The following is a 17,026-nucleotide window of genomic DNA, read 5'->3' on the forward strand; positions in this document are numbered from 1 at the left end:
TACTTGCATTTCTTGCTTTTTTCACACTTGTTTTGGCATTCATACAACCACTGTATAAGACGCACCCAGTTTTTAGACCCCAAATTTTTTGGGAAAAGGTGTGTCTTATACATGGGGAAATACGGTAACCATGCAGCAAATTTCCTATTATAACCATACTGTTCACTGTTTCATGCACATATCCTGTCTTCTCAATAGACTTTTATAAGAGGAGGCCATTTTTTAATCCTTCCGGCACCTAGGACAGACTTTAACATACATTAAGTGTTCCGTGAACACTTGTTGATTGATCTGGTATTTCTCTTCCTAATTCTATCAGTTTCACGGTCAAGTTAGGGTTGAAAGGCGATGGAGATTCAAGGCACAAAGATAAAGTGGAAAATGCCAAACGTGTTAATGACCATCCCATTTTTCTGGATACGTACGTGGCTGAATATTGAAAGCTGGTCTGAAGTAAAAATGACACATGCGCATAAAATAAAAATTAAGACCACTACATAAATGTGATAAGCCTTTTAATAAACTGTCTTTTCAAGTTTTTCATGGCACATTGATCCAGGTATTCTGATCTGTATAGTTCTGATCCCTCGGAAAACCCACTCCCCTCCTTCTAGAATGGTACGAGCCATTTTATGCTCTTAAAGAATCCCCTCAACCCTCTGGCCCAGGCATCTCCCAGTGGAAATGAAGTACAAAAGGTGTGGACGAGAAAGGGGCTATGTAATAAACCTGATAAGCTCAGGGGGGGCCACATGGCAGGCCTGACAAGCTCAGTGACCGAAAGGGACCACACAGAACGGTCTGATCACAGTTTCCTAACTGGGCAGGTCACAGCGGAAAGTCACATCCCAGGCCTACAGCTTCCTTAGTGAAGGACAATGTCTGCCTTAAGTGAGCCCTGTCCAATGTTCTTACACATCTAGGACAATGTACCTTTGATGTGTCAGAGCAATTTTCTGTTCCTACTCCTCGATGGCACAGCCGCTCGCTGGCACCAGAGCACAAGACCACGAGAGCACGAGATCAGAGAACCCTCCCGTTATCTTGCTCCCCGCACACCACCTCTGTGCGCTGGAAATGTTAATTATTAACTCCCCTCTGCCTACCCATGTGAAAGGAATGTTTCTTCATTTTGCCTTTTATCCAACCCTTTGTGTTCTCCCGCCTCCCTAATTGACCACCAATGGATTTCATGCACATACCTTACATCTTTCTCCTTTGATTCTAAATAACATATAAAAGAAGCTGCAAAAGTGCCATTCTCGGGAGCATCTGAGATCTTGCTCCCTGGCAGATGTCGTCAGTTTGGCTCAAATAAATTCATAAAAATTCTCTACAGGTTTGGACGTTTCTTTCGTCAACAAAGGAAAAAGAGCCTGTATGTTTGGGGCCTTGGCCTGCAAGGAGCCCTGAGTTGGCTTGGTACTCATTAGCACGAGCCGCGGCTGGGGTACAGAGCCCTGTTCAACAGCCTCCAGCAGGAGGCCTCAGGAGAAAAGCGCAGAGTCTGCAGTCACCCCATTCTTGCAACCACTAGCGAGCAGGCAAGGAGCTGCTGTCGATGTGGGCAGTGGTGGGGAAGTTCCCTAAGCCTGCTCCTTTTCACAGCGCCTTGGAAAAGTAGGCTGAAAAGTGGGACAGTTATGTGCCTGTTCAATTAAACCACACCTCCTATATTTCTGTTTTAATTTTACAGAAACCCATTTCATTCACACACTGCTTGTTATAGGTGATGGACGGGGTCTCCTTCCATTAACAAGGAAAACAGGAAAATCAAGAGCAGAGCTCATTCTCAGCGAGCTGAGCTCCTACTGTGGCATGCGCACCATTCTTTGGTATTACTTCTTTTAGGCGAGCACCCTGTCCTATGTATCTTTATTTTCCCTATTCCTAGCTCAGTGACTATAACATTGTGAGAGATGAACGAATGAATGAACGAATGAATGATGCAACTCTGTAGTTTCCACTGTAGCTCAGCCTTCTACACAACAGACTCACAAATAAAGTTTAATGAATTTCTTTTATCAAGTGGCTACTTCAGGAGCATGCCTGAACTGCTAAACTCAGGTCTCGCCACAACCTGGGGTTATGACCGTTAGCTCACATATACTCGTATTCGTTCCCTACTATCTAGGGAATACTTGTGGGTACTGGCGCATAGCAAGCACTTCACAAATATTGATTGAATGATGGAATACAATACAAGATCCTATTAATAGCATCTTCCTAAGGTTACCTGGATTCCAGGGCCTTTGATTCCTCCATCTTTGAGTCATATATCTGTATTAATTCCTGAGAATTTTCCACATTGAAATTCAGAAACTGCAGATCACTCTGTTGTTTTACATAAATCTGCCATAGATATTGATAAATCAATATAAGATGTGACAATAAAACTAAATTGAGCCAACAATTTGGCACCTTTAAACACTAAAACAGTCAGATCAGATAGTGACTAGAGAAATACGTTATACATTTTGGCTTTTATGTTTTCCTATGTCAGCACTGAGATTTGTTAGTGTAACTAGTCTCCATAAACAAGAGTCTATCTGCTAAGCTAAATATGATACACATTAATGTAGTTAGGATTCCAAAAGCACCATACACAACATCAACAGACACACACTTTTCCTAATTTGATGTTTGCTTATAAACGTTTCCCACCTGACAGTACAAGAAGTATAACTGAGGACATACCTGTCTCAGATTATGCAGTTCTGCGTTTATACGTTCTTGCTTTGACTTTGCAATATCAAGTAGCTCATCTTTCCTTTTTTCTCTCTCTGCTATTAAATAACAAATGTCAAAATATTTTTCATCAGCCAAATCAACACAAACCTTCATTTTCATCAATTTAATGCTCAGCTAACATTTTTTTCACCTCATTCCGGAATTTAAAAATTACAAAATGGATAGCTGGGAAGAGCTCTAATACGTCAGCCTGATTAGATCCTTCATCAAATTTGAAAACTTTTGTAATATATTTAATGCTAAGTCAAAAAGGGATTCAAAATTGTATCAACTCAAGGATCATATTTCATGTATATGTTTTTTTGTTTGTTTTTTTTTGGTTTGTTTTTTAAAGATTTTTATTGGGGAATTGGGGGCTAGGAACAGCGCTGGGGAATTGGGGGAAGGGGAACAGACAAGTTGCTGTCCTTTTGTTCTTCAGTCTAGTTGTGGAGGACATTGCTTCACTGGCCCATGTTGGTATTATCATTGCACTCTTCCCGGGCGAGGCAGATCAGTCGCCGGCTTCTGGACGGCCGCTCACCCTGGCTGCTGGCTACACACGGTAGTCCACGGCAACCCACTTCAGCAGGGGCTGCAGCCTACGCCATCGCAGGCATTTCACGGCAGCCCAGCTCCAGGTCAAGCTGCTGCTCAGCATCTTAGCTGTGGAGGGCAGCGTCACTGGCCCTCATATGTGGGATCCGAACCAGGGCCCTCTGGCATCCCAAGCCAACTCTCAACCATCGCGCCACTCGGCCAGCCCAAAAACTCAGTATCTTTAATGGCGCCGAAAGTGAAGAAGGAAGCCCCAGCCGAAGCCAACGCCAAGGTTCTAAAAGCAAAGAAAGCAGAGCTGAAAGGCGTCCACAGTCACAATAAAAAGATCTGCACCTCACCCACCTTCCGAGGGCCCAAGACACTGCAGCTAGAAGGCAGCCCAGATAGCCTGGGAAGAGTCCCCCAGGTGATACAAGCTTGACCACTGTGCCATCATCCAGTCCCCCATGATTACCAGTCAGCCATGAAGAAGAGAGAAGACAACCACACACTGTGTTCTCTGTGGATGGCAAGGCCAACAAGCATCAGAGCAAACGGGCTGGGAAGAGGCTCTATGACATTGACGCGGCCAAGGTCAGCACCCTGATCAGGCCTGATGGAGAGAGAAGGCATATGTTCAACCGGCTCCTGACTATGATGCTTTGGATGTTGCCAACATAATTGGGATCATCTAAACTGAGTCCAGCTGGCTCATTCTAAACATAAAATGTTTTCATTGTAAAACAAAAACAAAAAAATCCTCAGGATCTCTAGAAGTTCAAACTGAATGTGTAAAATGACCTTCTAATTACATGAATGGCTTTTAAGTAAATCTGATGCGATCTAAATCAAAATTCACAACTTATATCGATGGTTTTTTTCAGAAAATACCTTTTTCACATGTCATTTTTGTCATGGATGAAAAAGAATAAAGATATTCATTATCATCCCTTTCCATTTGGAACATCAGAAAAATTACCTAAGAACAAAGACATATGCTTTGCTGTGGACTGCAGTGTCTGTTGGGGGCCTCCGGGGGCCAGGTAAAGAGTGAGAGGGGTCTGTGCAAACCACACACACACACACACACACACACACACACACACACACACGAAGCACGCTTCATGCTCAGCCCTCCCAACGTGGGTCTGTAGCATCATTTTACTTGAAAGGTAATCCCTGCACACAAAACTGAGAAATGTGACCAAAAGCACAGTGAAACCCTGGCACCACGTTTAAACTATGACATCTTTTGCATTCAATTCTATTTTATTATTCAATTTATAATAAATTCAATTTATTATTTTTTTTGCATTAGATGAGTCAACACCATAATAAAAGCATATCTATGTTGTGGACTTGCATTATTTATGTGGAACTGCATTCAGTTGATGTGAATTCAATTACGTGCACAAAGAAAAAATAGAAAAGGAAGTGCGGCTACTTTAGCTGTGGAAGTGACGCCGACGGTGCATCTGTGACTGCCAGCTGGTCTCGGTTCCTCGCGCCTCTTATGCTAACGGCATCATGACATGCTGGCTGTATTCCTAGAGTTTAGATGTAATTGTTTTGGATACAGCATGGTCCCGACACAAAAGCCAACCCCTTTATCTGGTGTTCAAGAGTAATTTCAAATATATTTGAGCTCTGCCTTAATCTCTGACTTTAGAACCATCTACTGTCGCATAAGAGGAAACTCCGCTGTAAATATGAACATGTCCCTAGAGCACTTTTCTACATGGCTAGGTTTAGCTGAGAGAACAAAGTGGAGTGTCATGGAAGACAAAGAGGCACGGACCTCTGCCAATACCACCCTCCCTAAGCAAGCAGCCTGAGACAGAGCACGGTGCGAAGGGCTCTGGGAGTCCAGATCCTGCCCAACTCTTTGACTGACTGGGAGACCTCAGGCAAGTCACACAGTCTCAAGGGGGCTACGTTTACAGGAGGGTCAGGACCACAGAACCATAAACTAGTGTCGTCGCTTCATTTGCAAACTTCTCATGAGCAATATGGACCAATGAAACGTGTCCCTAAGCCTATGTGAGAACTTCGTCGTCAACAAGAGGAAATCAAGTTCTGAACTTAGAAGCACATTTTTAAGACAACTTCCAAATTCAAACACAATGTGCTAGTTTTTAGCCATAGCACCTGACAGCATATTATCATGTTAAGCCTATTAATACCATTTTCAGATTCAACTCACTTTTATCATTTAAACACACAAAACTTGCTTTGAGACAGCAGAAGGAGAAAAAAGATGTTTAAGGAATCAGCTTAGTGGGCCAGCCGACTGGTACGTTGGGACACCAGCTCTGAGCAGCAGGGCCCCAGTTTGGGTCCAACATGAGGGCCAGTGATGCTGCACCCTCTACAGCTAAAATGGTGAAAAGCTCAACCTGGAGCTGGGCTGCCATGAGTCCCCGGCGACAGCATAGGCTGCAGCCCTGCTGCAGTAGGCTTCTGTGAGCTACCATGAGTAGCTGGAAGCCAGCATGAGCAGCCGGCAGCTGGTGTGAGTGGCCGTCCAATGGCCAGCGAGCGACTACCTCACCCAGGAAGCGCGCAATGATAATACCAACATGGGCCAGTGAAGCAACGTTCTCCACAACTAGACTGAAGAACAAAAGGACAGCAACTTGTCTGTTCCCCTTCCCCGATTTCCCAATAAAATCTTCAAAAAAAAAAAAAAGAAAAAAAATCAGCTTAGGAAACGGTCCAAATTATTTCACCAAATGGATTTATTACAGTATTATCTAACAAATCCCATATATTTTACCTACTAATACATAATAGGACATATGAGTAAAAATCGGTGAATCAAAAAGAAAAGGGACTGTTAGAAGATCCTTTACATGTTTTTTCCTTCCTCTGACTTCCTACAGCATTTTATTCCTGGCATGTGTGTAGTTCTAAATTCCCTGGGCCTATGAGTTTTAGCACCTAAAACAGTGCCTGGCACACAAATGCTGATGCAAAGATTATTTGAATTCAGCTCTGAAGCTACTAATGAAGATATATTTTTTCTATCTATCTACCTATCTATCTATCTATCTCTTTAGCAATATGAGACATTACTTTGCAACACAGCAATCCTAAAAATAATGTAAATAGTGGCCTCCAGTGGTAGAAATCCAAATTTCCCCAATCTTTAAATACATGAGATTCAAATTAAGAATTCCATTTCATTTGAAAAAATGTTAATAGAATACTGAATAGAATAGAATAACTCATAGAAATGTATTCTCTTCCTATAAGGAAAAGCATTGAAGGTAGGTGTGACTAGGCCCCAAAAATGTACTTTTAATCTCTATTTGGAGCTTTACCTCCAAAATCTAGGATTTTCCTAATATAAACTACCAAAATCCAGTAAAATCCTCTTGGCTGGCAGGGATAGAGATAAGATCTATATACCAGTGAAAGGAGCAGCTTTCACTAGTGGAAATTCTAAGATACAGGGCTGGGCAGGAGGGGATAAAGTGTGGGAGAATATGGCCCCGGGCAGGGGGAGGGCAGCTATGGAATTTTTATGTTCATCAGAAGGGGGCCTAAATTAAACCTGACTCATAAACTTGCTTTTAACTCATGAAAAACTCATCCCTAACATTATTATTTTAGGGTCATACTGATGTAACAAAACACATGAGTACTTGTCCAACTGTAATAACTACAGGTAATCTATTTGCAAAACAGGAAAAATGCTGAGTTGCTAATTTTTATATAGTATTTGCAAAAGGATAAACATCCTTCTTTCTTCAATTCATAAGATTCTTTCTTAATGAATTTTTAGTGAGAAGTATAGTTACGCACTCCATCTGGGAGGGTAGCTTCTTGTTTTACAGAAGCGGGAACAATTAATAGGGAGGCATGATAACAGCTTTAAATGCCCTGCCTGGCCCCTCCCCATCCCTCAAGGGTGTTAAAAAGTATATATATATAAAAAGTATATATATATATATATGTGTGTGTGTATATATATATCTATATCTATCTATCTATCTATCTATCTATCTATATATATATATATATATATGGAGAGAGAGAGAGAGGGAGAGAGAGAATTCCTTTAGCCTGTCATAGGAACTTTCTACTATGATAGAAAGTTCAAGTTACAAATATATAACTCTTTAATCACTTAAATTAATTATCTGTTTTTACCAGTAAAAACCAATTCATCATGCAGGCAACTTTTCTCTTGCTTGAGGCGAATGATCTCTTCTCGTTGTTCATTATTTTCTGTTGTCTTTTCATTTAGATCCTCTTCACAAATAGAAGAGAAAAAAAAAAAGCCCTCAAATAAATACTGGTTCCTAAAATAGACACTCTGAATACCTCTAATGTCCTCAGCACCCCCTTCCAATTAATATGAAGTCCCATCGAATCTACAGTCCAAATATGTCCCACATCCCACATGTCACTGCATCTCTAGCAGTGACCCTGGCCAAGGCTTCACTGCCTCTGGCCAACTGGTCTCCCTGCCGAAACCTTGCCTGTGGTCCATGCAGTCATCAGGGCAATGTTTTGAAAATCTGCTTGTATCACCTCTCTGTAGAAGACCTCCCCTCCATTTAGGATGAAACCCAAACTTGTTACCGTGAGCCCTGCATGGCCTGGCCCTGCTTGTCATTTTCCCTCTTCTTTCGTCCTGTTCCTTGAACATGTCCCAACCTCAACGCCCACCCTAGCGCCGTGCACGTGCTTTCCTTCTGCCTGGCAGACCCTTGGCCCAGATCTTCACATGGCTAGTTCTTCCTAACATCCAAGTTTCAGCTCAAACATCCTCTCTAAAGACATTTCAGTCCACCCCCAAAAAATGAGTCTATTTCCCTCACTCTCTAGGCCACTATCCATTACCCTGTTTTTCATTTTTTAAAATTTTGTAAATGTTCAATTTATAAAAATAAAGCATAAATATTGATAAACCAGAGTTTTCACTTGAGTATCTTACCCAGGTATACATAGCATTCAATAAGTATTTATCGAATGCCTACAATGAACCCCAGGAGCTATGCTATTGACTGTAAATTCCAAAAAGAGCAGACAAGAGTCTATCCCTGATGCCAAGGGTCTTCCAGTATGATTATGGTTATAGCTGAAGCTAGCTATAAATGGAGGCAAACCTACAATTTGCCACAAGTCAGGGCATCATAAGAACAAGATTGAACGTTTTAAGTTAAATCAGCCACAATAAACTTGCACAATTTCAACAGCAACTCGCTGCCTCAACAAGAAACTCCCAGGAAGGAGGGAGCGTGCAGAGTAACTTCTTTTCTCTACTCGGCCACGGTTCTGTCATTCTAAGGGAGCTCAGTCCACAGTGGGAGTCAGTCTTCGTGTCTGGTGTGATGCCCATTTACAAAATGTGATGCTATGGGTGTAGATTTAAGACCAAAATGATAGCTCCTCAGTGAAGCGGTTTACTTTGCCCCATCGTGGGGGAACCGCCAGAGGAAAGCAGGCTACCTCCATACGCTTCATAGACAAATGTAAACCTTCACTCCATCACTTACACCCATATTCAAGTACGTAGCACTAACCTATTTGGTATATACCTAGCCTTCATTTCATTATAAAATTTCAAGTAATACTACTCAGAAACAAAGGAACCATGGAGTTACTGTGAAAATAGAAAAGGGGAACGCAAAGGAAATTTAAAAAATAAAACATGCACTTAAAAGCCACTCTGGTAGATTGTGTTGTTGTGGCAATTCCACATCCCTCTGTGCAGCCGTCCCACAAAGGGGCAGAGGACATGTCTCCACTGCTAGACTCTGGACTGAGCCACATGACTTGCTTTGGCCAAATAGAATGAGGAGGAAGTGATGGTGGGTCAGGTTCTCATGTGTTTCTGCTCTTAAGCTCCTGCCTTCCCCGTGGGAAGAAATGCTCAGTGTAGCCTACCGGTGAGGAGACGAGACACATGAAGTGGAGCTGCCCAGGTGAGCAGTTTGATTCCCATTAGCTTCCAGACACATGAGTGTGACAAAGACTCATGGTTGCATGCCACTGCGAGATTGTTGCTGATTTTTACAAACCATGTTATTAGCAATACCTAACCGGCACAGCAAATGCAGGATTTAAAAAAATATATTATATATTCTGCAGTTTCCCCAACTCTGTTATTTATCTTGTAACACAAAAATTGCAGCATAATTCTATACACGTGAACAATTTAGGTATGGCCTAAAGTCAGCAACAGACCGACTCTTAATCATAAGATTAACTGAACCCAAATGAAGAAATATATTCCCAGGATAAAATGCTTAAATTTATGTTTCCTCCTTACCTTTCAGTTTATTGATTTCAACCTTCAGTGTCTTCAATTTCTGCTTATAATCTTGCTTTTCTTTCACAATACAAGTCTCCACCATCTTGGCATCGCGTAGGGCGTGCTCCAACAATTTAAATTTACCCGAACAGTCTGCAATGTGATTGACTGCCTCGATAATGTCTTTGTCCTAAAACCCAAATGTGAAAACTGTTATATAAGATTTGTACACTCCAATTAATCAATACAAAAAGATGACACTTATTAAGGGGTCACTGGGTGCCAGGTTTCGTTCTAAGCACTTTTCATGTGTTCACTCATGTAACCTGCACAGTGACTCTCTGAGGGAGACGCTACTGCTGTCCCCACGTTACAGATGAGCCAACAGTAAACTGCCCAACTAGTTACACAACTAGTTAGTGATGGAACTTCCATTTGAATCTGGCCCCTGGCCCCAGAAACCACGCATGGCCCACCATAGCTGACCATCTCAGGAAGCTTAGAACCAGACAATTCAATAATCTAAGAACGTAAGAGCAACAGGAAACCTGGTGGCCCTTGAGGGAGCTTCCGCTCTGCATTACAGATCAATCCCAGAGGCCCCCACGCTTCCTCCCCTTCTTTTCAGGTGGTTGCAATGACAGACTCGAAGGCTTTCTCCAAAACCTACCCAAATCAGAACCTCTTACTGTTGAGATAATTGTTTTAGTGACCAAAAAAAGGTATCTGCTTGTTAAAAAGCACTTCAAACAATACCTAAGAGTATAAAGAGTAAGTAAACATTCTCTCCCTCCCCGCACACGTGGAGTAACGATTATTAGCAGGTTTTACTCCTGCTTAAGACAAGACTTTCTGCTACAGTATCCCATGTGCGTTCTTGAAAAACCTTACTGTCTGCACATCTCACACTAGGAGGGCTTACGGGGGACAAAGGGTTGGGCAGACCATTCAGAAGGGAAGCCGATGGAACTTTGTGGGCAGCCCCAGAGCAAAACCCCCAGCAGTCCTATTAAGCACACAAATAGAGTTTAGCAAATGACAACGCAAACGCAGACGCAGACGCATCCGGCGGCTGGTCCTTTCAGCACCTTCATCAGTTCTCACAGCTTTGCCTGGGAGTTTGTTACAATGGAGACAGTGAGCTTGTTGAAGCCACTAAGCTGCTCCCGCTTGGCTAAAGACAATTCTGTAGCTTTTAATGTTTTCTCTTTAATTTGAAGAAAGCTGGCCCCTGATCCCTTCAAAACATGAAAAATCCCGTGTGAATTAGCGTGAGTGTCATATTCTATCATCATTCCCCTAGTCACCAGTTGTCAAACACGTATGTTATGGCCGAAGAGACTGTTTATCAATCACTGTTTATGGCATGTTGGTAACTATATATATATAGCTGCTTGAGTGCTAACAATTTTTCTCTCCACTAAAAAAACCCAAAACATTAACAAGCAATCTGACTGCCAGTGACCTTATGTGGTCTGACAGTGGATTCCTCAGGAGGAAACAAGTTAATCCGGGTACACAAGACCATGAAAGGAGCTTTGGAGTCAAAGGCCAAAAGTGGAGTCCTGCCTCCTCTCCCAGTGCCTTGGGGACATCATTTGAAACTTGTTTCCTTCGTTTCTAAAATGAAAACTTAAAAAAAAACCCCAAAAAACAGAGAAAGAGAGCGCAACGCTGGTAGCGCTACCTACCTGGGCTGCTATGGGACTTAAGTAAGATAATGCACGTGGCTACAGAAGCTGCAAAGTACGCTGGCGAATGGAGGTTTTATCATTTTAAGTTACCTTTAGCTTTATCATCGTAGTGAGAGCCTGTTCTCGAGCTTGTAACTGTCCTACTTGAGCAGAAAGTTCCACTAACGTGTTGCTGAGATTTGCGTTTCTAGCCTACAAGGGAAGAACACATAAATCCTAGTTTACGGGTCATTTAAAAGCGTTCATTACTATCACCAGCCACAATCTGTGCTTGCTCTTCTGATTTCTCTTTGCTTAACCTTTTTTAGTGACAAAGCAGGCTAAGTCAGCAGTCATCAAAAAGCAATACAAATATTTATTTCTCTATTACCTCTCGCATGCTCTTAACACTTGTGTTTGCCCTAGTGAATTATATTGGTTATGTTTATAAACATGTCTACATCCTAATATCTTTTATGTAGAACTCTAGGTTGGCAAGAAAGAAGAAAATGAATGAAAACATATCCGATGACTGACCAGCTAGAACTGAAAACTGAAAAATCAGTCTTACAGGTTTCATGCCTACTATTTCACTAACATTTATCATATCAGATAAGACACAAGTCTTTCGAAAGCATCATTTGAAGCTACCAAAACTCGATGATACTAATCTCAGACTTTGAGAAAGGCTTTCTAAAATGACCCATTGTTGGTAAAATGATAGATGCTATTAAACCAAATAGTCAAACAGTTAGAAAACGTTCTGTGCAGCTAAGCAAAGCAGAACAATGAATACAAAACTACAAAGATGGAGGATGGGCATATTTTCACACACACACATGCACTTTTAATGGAAATACTTAAGTCTAATTTTTATATAACTGAAACACAAACAGAATTTGGGCTAGTGAAGCTTATCACAAAATGAAACCAACCTCAAGGTCTTCAGAGAGGAGAGAGGAATGGGTTGCCTTTTGAGCCATTTCCTGCAGCTGTAGTTGAGTCTTCTGAAGAGCTGTTTGGCATTCGGTTTGATTAGACTCAAGGGTTTTTACCTTCTTTGTGAGGGACCTGATGATTTCAGTTCTTTTGTGCAGTTCACCTGAGGGAAATTTCATCAACTTATTTGTGGTCAGATCTGAAGCTTAAAATGCATGATTTTCCAACACATGGTTAAAAACGAAGTGTGCTAAAGAATTTTTAAAAAGATCGTTCTTTTCAAAGTTTTATTACAAATGTATGACACTGTCCCCTATTCAAGGAATAGAGGCCTCCTGTATGTCACCTCCTAAACACAATCTCTCCAATTTCCCCCAACCACCATCCTGATCTTAATCATGTCCTTGCTTTTTTTGTGGTTTTTTTTTTTTTTTTAGCTGAGCCATCCTGCCATCTGTTGGCAGCTCAGCTCGGGCTGGGACTTGAACCGCTGTTGCTCAGAGAGCGAGCTCTTAACCAACTGAGCCACAAGCCCGGCCCATATAGTCTTGCTTTTTATTATAGTTTTACCACCTGTGACCACATCCCTAAAAGTATAGTTTCATTTGAACCCTGTATACATGGAATTATACTCTTATGAATTCTGTTTGCTTTTTCCACTTGGGATTATGGTCCTAAGACTTATTCATGTATATAACCCGTGTCTGTGCACTGACCCTGCTACGTAACACCCCACTATACGATGACGCCAACATTCATTTATCCATCCTGCTATTGATGGTCACTTGGGTTGTTCCCACTACAGTTGGGTGTTTGCAGCTACAGTGAACAATGTTGCTCTGAATATTCTTGTGCACGCATCTTGATGCATTTTTGCACAAGTTTCTCTAGAGCCTTGCTACTCAAATGAGGTTTGGACCAGCAGCACTGATGCTACCTGAGAACTTGTTAGAAATGCTGGCTCTCAGGCCCCCGACCTACTGTATTAGAATGTACATGTTAACAAGCTCCTTAGGTCGTTCCTGTGTAACTGAACCGGAATTGCTGGGCCATAAGCATATCTTCAGCTTTACGAGATACTGTGAAGTGATTTTCCAAAGGAGTTGTACCAACCACTGCTCCCACTGGCAGTGAAGGAGCCTTCCCTTGGCTCCACGCCTTCCCCAATACCCGATCATTTCTGCCAGTCTGGTAAGTGTAAACTGTTATCTCATTATGGTTTTAATTTTCACTTCCCTAATTACTAATGAGAATGAGAGCCTTATATACTTATTGGCCATTCAGTTTTCCATGAAATGCCTATTCAAGTTTCTTGCTTATTTTAAAACCAGATACTGATGGCTATATATAATCTGTTATCTTTGTTCTTGAACCTATTTATATAAAAGATTTTATATGTTATATTATTACATCTAATGTGCAGCCATAGTAAACAGTGTGTTTATGCGCATGTATGTGTGGGTGGGGTATGGTCAGAGCAAAAGCAGATGAGCTTCAAAGAAATGGAAAAATTATGCATATTTAGACTATCTTGTGTACAGGGTCTTTTTGTGGAATGTAAGTAAAAAAGAAGGTGCTATATGGTTACCTTTCTATTAAACAGATCTAGTGTTTGCCCCTCTAATAAGTTCCAGTACTAATGTAGTGTCAATCGAACATTCGGACTTTAGGGCAGCACTAAAGGAATGACAGAATTAAAATAGGACACAAAAGAAAATTTTTGCAAGCCATTTTTGAGGCTGCCATGATTTTAAAAGATGACCGTTTTAGGTACTTAACGATCAACTTCAGTATCAAGAGTTTAAAACCTTTGAGTCAGTTCAAGAGAAAAGGCTAGTCCTATGGCATCTTTATTCGCATTCTAGCTCAAGGCTCATTTCCTAAAGACTCTCTCTAGACACTCCATGTTAAGGGAGCTCCACCCAGCACTCTCTACTCTTCAGTACTTGGCTTGCTTGAGTTGAATTCACCTCGTGCGTGTTCATAAAGCCCTCCTATCTTCAATGAAACTAAACTCCAGGACAGCAGGCACTGTGCTGAGATAGTCCTCCTTCTCTGCCGTCCCATGAACCCTTTTAACGTGTTAGCCCACAGACGCGCATCACAGACGCTGCGGGACGCATTTCTGACCTTCTAATTTGCTGCAGCGCTCTTCCAAAGTCAACACTTTCTGCCGATCGTCTTCCCATGAAAGAAGCTGTCTCTGGTGTACCGCGACCATATCATTGAGCTCCTTATCGCGGTCTTTTAACTCTCCAATGAGCAGCTGCAGCTCTTTCCGTTGCTTCTCGATGGTGGAAATCTCAACTTCTGACCCGATGTTCTAATCATAGAAAGTGGTTTCTCATCAAAACAAAGCTCATCAATAATACAAATCAGCCAAAGCATATTTTCCAAATAATTATATCTTCTTTTGCTGCCAACTCAAGGTAAATTAACATTTATTCACAGTTTTAAGGTGGCATCAAAATTACGTGTATTTAAAACAAGCTCACACCTACTGTGCATTCTGCCTCTGTCATTTTCTGCCATATTACACACACCACTCTTAAAAAGTGGGACCGTCTGTGAAACCTCCACTTGCTATTCACAAATAAACCCATTCTGCATTTTTTTTCTTTGCTGTCCACCCTCCCTTGCGTCAATCAACAATATTACCCTTCACCTTGCCCCAGCAATTCTGGAGTAATCAAGCAAAGGGAAACATGGAAATAATTACTGTTTAAATGGAAATAATTCTCATAACATCTAGCATATCAATATAGACTCAGTCTACCAAGAACAATGTAATATTGGGACTGGTCCAAACTCAAATTATTGAGAAACAGATTTTGTAAGGGAAAAATTTCAAACACACAGAAGACACGAGAACAGCACAATAAACTCCCATCCGCTCAGTACGCAGGTCCTGCCACTATCAAGATTTTGCCTCATCTGTTTCAATTTTCTTTTTTGGTTGTTGTTATTCATTAAAAATGCATTTCACTCTTCCATACTGCGGTATGCATCCCTAAAACTGAACATTTTTATGTAACCATGATGCCATTTTCATACCTACCCAAATTATCTACAATAATTCCTTTCAAGTATACATCATTTGAAAGTCTAGTGCAGAGAAGTTGGTCTGACGTAAGTGTGAATCCAGAATTGGCCACTTAGTGCCTCTATAGCTGTGGGCAAATTACTCAACTTCTCTAAGCATTAGTTCCTTCACCTGTAAAATGGTAGTAACAGCACTGTGACTTCTTAAGAGTTGTGTGGATCACGCAAGATAAACTGTCAAACACGTCACTGTACTTGGCACATAGTAGGCACTCAACAAACGTTAGCATTAAGATTTTTAAGCCACATCTCAAAATATGATACTGTCCCCATCAATGACACGAAGAACTAAACGTGTTACTTTTAAAGAATTCTATCTTAAAGGCAGCATTTTAAAGTTCGCCAGAGGCCCGTGTACATCCTTCCTGCTTTTTGAAAAATAAGATTTGTATGCAAATAATAATAACGAATGAATGACAGTTACTCACTAGTAACTAAACACAGAAAATGGAATTTGGAGTCAAGGGGTTCCGAATCACAGGACTTGAATTCCAGTCTGTGGTAAGCCATTCATTCATTCATTCATTCATCCATTCACTCATTCGTTCAACAAATATTTACTGATCACCAAGCGGCGGGGGATACAACAAAGCATGCACCCGGAAGGAGCACATATTCTAGCATCGGAAACAGGCAACAGGCCAACTATACAAAAAAGTTCATCTCAGGCCGGCCGAGTGGCAAGTTGGTTAAGAGGTGGCTTGGAACACCAGCTCTGGGCAGCAGGGCCCCGGTTCGGATCCCACATGAGGGCCAGTGACGCTGCACCCTCTACAGCTAAGATGGTGAACAACAGCTCGACCAGGAGCTGGGCTGCCGTGAGTCTCTGGTGACGGTGTAGGCTGCAGTGGGCTGCTGTGAGCTACCGTGTGTGGCCGGCAGCCAGCGTGAGTGGCCGGCAGCTGGTGTAATCTGCCAAGTGCCATCGTGTGCGGCCGTCCAGGAGCCGGCAACTGATCTGCCTCACCTGGGAAGAGCGCAATGATAATACCAACATGGGCCAGTGAAGCGATGTCCTCCACAACTAGACTGAAGAACAAAAGGACAGCAACTTGTCTGTTCCCCTCAGCCAATTCCCCAACGCTGTTCCCCTCCCCCAATTCCCCAATAAAATCTTTGAACAAACAAAAAAAAGTTCACCTCATCGTGTGGGGATAAATGGAAGCCTTGGGCAAGTTCCCGTTCAAGGCTTCTCAGCAAAAACGGGGTATAAGTGAAGTGAGATTGGGGAAGGGGGGTTGTCACTTTGAGGGGTAAAAAGTATAACTATTGCACTGTGTTGTACACCTGAAACTAATTAAAAAAAAATAAACAAATAAAAATTAATAGAGAAAAAATAAATTAATAATAATAATAATAAAAAGAGTGAAGCGAGGTGGCTGGCCTAGAGACAAGCCCACAGTTATCGTTAAGAAGGCTGCTGGTCCCCGCCACTCGTCCTGGCGCCTGGGCAGAGTATCAAGTTTTTACTCAGGTAAAGAAACGGATGCGACGCTCCGTTTTTCCTCGATGACCTGAGTATTGTTTTTAATTTTAAGCAGAAACCGTGCCTTCACCCACCGCCCAAGTTCGGCCAAAACGCACGTTGCGCGCCGAAGTTTGCTTTCCTCTCGCACCAGCGGGAACGGCGAGCCCGCGGCGGCAGCTCACCTGGCGCCCGACGATGAAGGTCGTCGACGGGATCATAGGTGTTTCCTCCGCCCTCGGAGCAAGTCGCTGTGCGCAGCGTCACCTTAGAAACGCCATCGGCGCGCCTGCCGGGAGCCCCGAATCCCGC

The 17,026-nt window shown here is 42.2% G+C and overlaps 1 protein-coding gene across 3 annotated transcripts in view; it reads right to left on the reverse strand.

Moving 5' to 3' along the window:
* CCDC62 (coiled-coil domain containing 62) overlaps positions 1-17,026 on the reverse strand; it is a 34,296-nt gene extending 17,270 nt beyond the window's left edge. For all 3 annotated transcript variants that reach the window (XM_019648965.1, XM_019648966.1, XM_019648964.1), the window contains exons 1-8: positions 16,900-17,026; positions 14,278-14,470; positions 12,144-12,310; positions 11,320-11,421; positions 9,554-9,725; positions 7,426-7,527; positions 2,698-2,786; positions 2,237-2,352 (exon numbers count right to left, since the gene is read on the reverse strand). In XM_019648965.1, coding sequence (XP_019504510.1) covers positions 2,237-2,352; positions 2,698-2,786; positions 7,426-7,527; positions 9,554-9,725; positions 11,320-11,421; positions 12,144-12,310; positions 14,278-14,470; positions 16,900-16,935 — 977 coding nt within the window. In that variant the 5' untranslated portion in view covers positions 16,936-17,026. The remainder of the gene's footprint in view (positions 1-2,236; positions 2,353-2,697; positions 2,787-7,425; positions 7,528-9,553; positions 9,726-11,319; positions 11,422-12,143; positions 12,311-14,277; positions 14,471-16,899) is intronic.

This window comes from Hipposideros armiger, unplaced genomic scaffold, assembly GCF_001890085.2.
Source record: "Hipposideros armiger isolate ML-2016 unplaced genomic scaffold, ASM189008v1 scaffold_128, whole genome shotgun sequence".
In the NCBI taxonomy this organism is placed as follows: Eukaryota; Metazoa; Chordata; class Mammalia; order Chiroptera; family Hipposideridae; genus Hipposideros; species Hipposideros armiger.